Genomic DNA, 7100 nt, shown 5'->3' on the forward strand with positions numbered 1-7100 from the left:
ACGGATTGTGGGGCGCGACCGTACACAGAGATCGGTATACTCGACGTGCCTATTACTCGCCTCTCCGCTCTCCTTCCGGCCGCACTGCAACTTTTCACAATCGCCATTGGTCGACTCGGGCGGACGTACACCGAGACGGCTTGAGAATCGCGTGTGCTCGGCCTGTGGAAATTCGATTTTTAGTGGTCTAGAGTCATGATAAAATGGACCACTTGACAATTGCATTGCACGCGCACGTATATCCATGTAAAAACGTACGTCTACTTGAAAATTACCCATTTCAACTTTGCTCGTCAAATATATCATTAAGTTTTTACTAAATTCTAACCAAACACTATGAGCCTTGAAAATATTTATACAAATAAAATTTTGCATTTTTTTAGGATTCGCGCACCTATTTTTACTCCAAAGTTCAAACGTAACCATAAAATCACTAAAGCTTACGGTATCTAGTAACAAAGCGAAATCCCTATAGGTAGGCTGCGGCAGTGACAAGCATTTTCAGGAGGCTAACTCGAAAAGTGTATTGTTTATACGAGTTATCTCCATAAAAACCTAAAAGTCTATGAATCATTGAATAGAATAGAAGTCTCGAGCACTTTTTGGATTAAAAAACTCAAAATGACGTTAACAAACAAGGTACGTGTTGACTTTTAACTCTGAGATAACCTATAACTCGGAAACAAAATCGTTCTATTATCATAACTCATTATTATGTTTTTTATACAAAAATTTTTATTTTCAGATGGAGATCGATGAGAAAACCATGAAAGGTGAAGGTTTCAAACCTTATTATATTCAAAAAATTGAGGAACTGCAGCTTATTGTAGCTGAAAAGAGTCAAAACCTTCGTCGTCTACAAGCACAGAGAAATGAACTCAACGCGAAAGGTGTTTATATTTTTTATACATTTATAGAAATTTGACATAACATTTGATTAATAATATAACAAGCAAATTGTCATACATTTTTTTTCTTATAAGTTTTCAATTTACATTGATATATCTTTCTAGTACGTATGCTTCGTGAAGAGCTACAGCTTTTACAAGAACAAGGTTCTTATGTTGGAGAAGTAGTCAAACCTATGGATAAAAAGAAAGTTCTTGTAAAAGTTCATCCAGAAGGCAAATTTGTAGTTGACTTGGACAAAAATATTGACATCAATGATGTTACTCCGAATTCCAGAGTTGCTTTGAGAAATGAAAGCTATACTTTGCACAAAATACTGCCAAACAAATTAGATCCTCTTGTGTCCCTTATGATGGTGGAAAAAGTTCCAGACTCTACATATGAAATGGTAGGTGGTCTCGATAAACAAATCAAGGAAATCAAGGAAGTCATTGAACTCCCAGTCAAACATCCTGAATTATTTGATGCTCTTGGTATTGCTCAACCCAAAGGAGTACTTTTGTATGGACCACCTGGTACTGGCAAGACTTTGTTAGCAAGAGCAGTAGCTCATCATACAGAATGTACATTTATAAGAGTATCCGGTTCTGAACTTGTACAGAAGTTTATTGGAGAGGGATCAAGAATGGTTAGAGAACTTTTTGTCATGGCTAGGGAACATGCACCATCCATTATTTTCATGGATGAAATTGATTCAATTGGCAGTTCTCGTATTGAGTCTGGTTCTGGTGGTGATAGTGAGGTAAATACTTTTATACCATACAAGCATTTAATATGATCATCTAAAATTCCTTTAAATATTGTTAGGAATTAATTTTTATTGGTTTTTAGGTTCAACGTACCATGTTAGAACTATTAAATCAACTAGATGGTTTTGAAGCTACAAAAAACATCAAAGTCATTATGGCAACAAACAGAATTGATATTCTAGATCCTGCTCTTTTGCGTCCTGGTCGTATTGACCGTAAAATTGAATTCCCACCTCCAAATGAGGAAGCCCGTCTTGATATTCTAAAAATTCATTCAAGAAAAATGAATCTTACTCGTGGTATAAACTTAAGGAAAATTGCTGAACTGATGCCTGGTGCTTCTGGTGCTGAAGTAAAGGTAAATAAACCACAAATTTTCAAAATTGATGAAAAATGAGTAGTGATAATCATCATGTTTGTATTTTCCAGGGTGTATGCACAGAAGCTGGTATGTATGCTTTGAGAGAACGTAGAGTTCATGTTACTCAGGAAGACTTTGAAATGGCTGTTGCAAAGGTTATGCAAAAAGATTCCGAGAAAAACATGTCGATCAAGAAGTTATGGAAGTAATTAAATCGAGATTTGTATTATTTTGTGAACTGTAGTTTAATATAATTGTTGCAAACATTTTATAAATCCATGCAATGTGCATAATAAAAAAGTACTAAACAAATATTTGGTTGATATTAATTAAAATCATAAATCCTCGATATCTTTCTTCGTTTGTTAAGATAATTTCGTTTTTCTATTTCCATTTAACAGTGTTTATTTGGTATAAATAATTAATCAATAATCAAATATTCATTCGGAATCATAATCATACCAATCCTTGCGGTATTGTGACGGTCACTAAACAGTCCTAGTGGGATGTTTCTGCTTCACGATTCGCAAGTGCGATTCGTTATAAACAAAGTGTCCGTGAATATTTCGTAATTTTATTTGCTGGAATTCTATTTTACTCTTTATATGAAATATGAGTGATGAAATATATGTTATTGACGTGGATGATCAGAGTGATGAAGGTGAAATCAAAACTAGTCCAAGAAAACGATAGTGAGTTGATTAGCACATTTTCTAGGTTATTGTAAATAGTAGGCCAAATGTTTTTTTTTGCAATAACTTTCGATTCATGAACTATTATAAGCATAGAATATATATTACTGTAATATTTAATAAAAAGAAATTTTTAATAGTGTAAAATACTGAATTTTTATAAGATTAATAGTTTGAGTTGAGTAGTTTGACGTAACTTAAACCAGCTTGTCTTTCTCTTGCATAAAATAAAAAAAATAGTGTTCTCCTCTCACAATGATAAAAAATCAAGAAATACAAACATAAGATCACCGTTTATGTCCGGTATATAGGATTGAAATGCTTGTAAACAATCGATTTCTCAAATAAGCTGGTAAAGAAGATCTCTGATATTTGGTTTATGATTAAATGCACGCTACTAGTAATAATATGAAAGAATTAAGAAACGGTAGCATATATGTATGCATTATTATTGTCCTAAACTGTAAGCTGACCTTATCCAGTTATATATTCGTTATTCTTGTAGTGCACTTTTTGTCAACGAAAAACTATTTTGATAATGTACATCATAATGGTAAAACGTTTGTAGTTCAACTGATTTTTTTTAGTTGCACAAGTACGATGTTCTCAAAAACGGTGAATCATCAATTAGAGGGAAAAGTTATTTTATTTGGTAACGAAAAGTGAGGTTAATCAGTTAAAGAAACAAGTATCAAACTGTTTTAATTAACGTAGGAGATTTCTGATTGAGACAGCACATGAAATTTTTGTAAATAGTATTAACAGTAAATGAATATTTTGAAAATAATATTTAATTAATTTATACATTTTGATGCAGTCGTTCATCAGGAAGCACTATCATGACAGATTCTCTAGAAATAAAACCACCACAAGTAGCTGCAAGACATCACAAAATTTCATCCCATCGAAAAGAAAAGTACTCAAGTGATCGAAGGGAAGTGAAAGAGTACAAGATGAGGCAACATCATGAAGATGGTAAGCACAGAGATAAAAGCAGGGATATCAAGCATCGAAGGTATGAGGTGGAAAGTTCAGAAAAGCCCAAAAAATCTGATTCTTCATCCAAAAGAGAAAAAGAATCTAGACACGAAAGAAAGGATGTTCGTACTAGTAGCACAGGAGAACGATTGATGGAAGACTTGCGAGAGAGGTAATAAGTTTGCTTATATCATTAAATTATAGCTGGTCTGATTACTAGATCAAAATATACTTGTGATATGACCTAAATAATATTAATAGAAGATATCAGACTTGAAGAAAAAATTTATTTATTCTACTTTAAATACAAATAATTTGAACAAATTAATTAATTTTTGCATTTGCACTTTCTAAATATTTTCATTCTTTATAATACATCTATTTTCTTTTAATTTGTATGTTTCAACAATATATACCCCAATACTGATGTTATTTTATTTATTTTTTTTATGTACGATTTGAAACAAAGTAATATTAGTCGCACCGCTCAAAGCAGAATGCCCAACAGGTATTAAGTATTTTATTATATTTCATATAATGCCACCATACTCTTTCTGTATAACCATTTCCTTTCTTGCATAAAAATTCTATCTGCTTGTGTCTAATTAAAATGAGCAATACCAACAAAACTAAAGAGTTTGCCGCGAAGAAATAACTTTATCATAACTAATTTTACTATTAAAAACTTTGCAGGCTTATTGATAAGAGACGAGAGCGACGAGAAGAACCTCTGGCACCGCGTGAATACGCAACAGTACGTAACGAGCGTACTACAAGAGAAGTACGTCCTGACGAGTTACGTGAACGTCGAGAATTGCGAATAGCTGCAGCAGTAGCAGCAGCCGCCGCAGCCGTCGAAGAAGTCCAGGAGCCATCGCGTAGTAGTAAACATAAGAGACTAAGTGATCAAAATGTGAGTTCCATTACACACGAAGTTTTGGTACAACATCGCTCCAGTAAAGAGAAAAAACATAAAAAGTCCAGAAAACACGACAAACTGAACGAACGAGATAAAGATATGGAAATAGGTAATGACTACCTTTCAGAATAACTTAATATTCAATTTTGAAATGAAATGGGAACGTATTTTAATTATTTCATAGCACATCGAGAAAGACGGGCAAGGCATCAGCAGCAGCAACCTATCGACATAAATGTATACGAAGAGCTTGAACGGATGGAAGCAATAGCGGCTGAGCAACACATGGTTCTCACGAAAGAGACCCGACAAACGGACCATGAAATTCGTCGTCAAAGGCTACTCATCGCCGAACGTGAAATAAACTTTCAAAAAGAAAGCGCTCGTCTGGAAAGGGACGCCCGTCGACTGAAAAAACTGGAAAAGTCAGTCCCAGTTGTTCAGATATCAGATGAAAGTGTGCATAACTCCGAATCATCGTCGGATTCCAGTAATTCAAGTAGCGATGAAGAAGAGGACGACGAAGAAACGGAATCAAACCACTCAGATTACAACGATCCTAGTCCTCCGCACCGGAATCGTCATAATAGGAATGAAAACGAGGATCATTCGAGGTATTATGCCGATACTAATGGTACCAGGCACACGGATTATGTTGAAATTAAAAACGAGGCAGAAGCCGAACTACCTCCTTATTTCCCCGCCGTGCAAGGTATGAATGTTATTTTTCTATGCTCCGATGATTTGGTAATTTTGTAAATCTTTATAAATTGAATATTTATTGCAGGTTGCCGGAGCGTGGAAGAATACAGGTGTTTGAACAAAATAGCTGAAGGCACATACGGAGTGGTGTACAGAGCTGAGGATAGACGGACAAAAGAAATCGTAGCTCTCAAAAGGTTAAAAATGGAAAAAGAAAAAGAAGGCTTTCCCATAACGAGCTTGCGAGAAATCAATACACTTCTTAAAGCACAGCATCCCAATATTGTAACAGTACGAGAGATAGTCGTTGGCAGTAACATGGACAAAATATTTATAGTTATGGATTATGTTGAACATGACTTAAAGTCGCTGATGGAGACGATGAAATCGAAGAACCATTGCTTCTCTTCCGGCGAGATCAAATGTCTCATGCAACAAATTTTGCGAGCAGTAGCACATTTACATGATAACTGGATTTTGCATCGAGATTTGAAAACGTCCAACTTACTTCTCAGTCACAAAGGAATTTTGAAAGTTGGTGATTTTGGTTTAGCTAGAGAATATGGTTCACCTTTGAAATATTATACGTCAATGGTGGTCACTCTCTGGTATCGCGCACCGGAATTGTTGCTTGGTAGCAAACAGTATAGTACACCAATCGATATGTGGTCCGTTGGGTAAGAGCTTTTGGAATTGATATCGCTAAAACTTTTGTAAAAAGAGACGTACAAGTGTAAATAATATTTATTTATTTGCAGATGTATCTTTGCAGAACTGGTGAAAATGGAAGCATATTTTCCTGGAAAATCAGACATCGACTTAATAAACATGATTTACCGGGAATTAGGCACACCAACTGACAAAATATGGCCTGGTTATTCCAAACTTCCTCTCGTCAAAAAAATTAATTTTGCTCAGCATCCTGTAAATAATATTAAATCAAGATTCCGTTTACAACTATCTGACTTGGGAATGGAGCTTCTAAATAAGTGAGTGTAAAAAAATTTGGAAATAATTTTGTAGATTCTTAATTAGGTATCGTCATTTGCAGGTGTGATAATTTTTTAATTACTTTACCTTCTTACAGGCTTCTAACATATGATCCAATGAAAAGAATAACTGCGGAAGCGGCATTGGAACATGGCTACTTTAAGGAATCTCCTCAGCCAATTGATCCAGCCCTATTCCCAACATACCCAGCAAAGTCAGAATTTGGCATACGAACGGTGAATGCTTCGCCACAGGCACCGAGTGGTGGTCGTGAGTTCAAATTTTTATCGGATATAATGGATGAGGAAGACAACGATGACAATGGGGGCTTCCACATGGGTCCAAGAGAAGCGATCAGTCAGCCAAGCTTCCAAATCAAATTTTGACGGTGCTTTTTGCAACCAACAACGGGATGGAGAATAAAGCTTATATACATAAGAATGTACAAAGTAACTTTAGTGTAAAGTATATCATTGTATAATATACAATGATCACAATGAATGCGTAAGTTTTTCATTTTTGATCAATGATCATTTTTACGATTGAGACTATGAGTTTGTTTATTATAAATCCGACATCATTGGTAAATATAGAAATTTACTTTTTTTTCTGGAGAACTGTTATATATTTATTTCATTAATATTGATAACATCTTTACAAATTATAGATTATCTAGTTTGCAAGCTAAAAGCACATTTCATTGCCAATCATCATTATAATATTTTGTTATTTTTTGTTCGTTACTAGTAATTTAATACACATCGCGATAAGCACAGCTAAGGATGGTAATTTTATGGTAT

At 34.6% G+C, this 7100-nt stretch overlaps 2 protein-coding genes across 4 annotated transcripts; both read left to right on the forward strand.

Annotated features, from left to right (window-relative positions):
- Positions 1-22: 22 nt before the first annotated feature.
- On the forward strand, positions 23-2326 carry LOC131664670 (26S proteasome regulatory subunit 8). The gene is made up of 6 exons (XM_058935971.1): positions 23-254; positions 384-639; positions 746-890; positions 1014-1651; positions 1741-2016; positions 2088-2326. Exons 2-6 carry the CDS (start codon positions 622-624, stop codon positions 2226-2228), a joined length of 1218 nt encoding a protein of 405 aa, XP_058791954.1. The 5' UTR covers positions 23-254; positions 384-621; the 3' UTR covers positions 2229-2326.
- Positions 2327-2543: 217 nt separating this feature from the next.
- Positions 2544-7100, forward strand: LOC131664420 (cyclin-dependent kinase 11B-like). Of its 3 annotated transcripts, none has more exons than XM_058935477.1 (8): positions 2544-2711; positions 3529-3861; positions 4159-4197; positions 4383-4717; positions 4793-5320; positions 5396-5987; positions 6069-6299; positions 6398-7100. In XM_058935477.1, the coding sequence occupies exons 1-8, from the start codon at positions 2632-2634 to the stop codon at positions 6684-6686; spliced, it is 2427 nt and encodes an 808-aa protein (XP_058791460.1). In that variant the 5' UTR covers positions 2544-2631; the 3' UTR covers positions 6687-7100. The 3 variants fall into 3 exon arrangements, with proteins under 3 accessions (XP_058791460.1, XP_058791461.1, XP_058791462.1); XM_058935479.1 differs by lacking the exon at positions 2544-2711 and adding an exon at positions 3248-3459; XM_058935478.1 differs by lacking the exon at positions 4159-4197.

The sequence above is a fragment of the Phymastichus coffea genome, unplaced genomic scaffold, assembly GCF_024137745.1.
Source record: "Phymastichus coffea isolate CEN01 unplaced genomic scaffold, Cenicafe_Pcof_1.1 PCOF00044, whole genome shotgun sequence".
NCBI lineage: Eukaryota > Metazoa > Arthropoda > Insecta > Hymenoptera > Eulophidae > Phymastichus > Phymastichus coffea.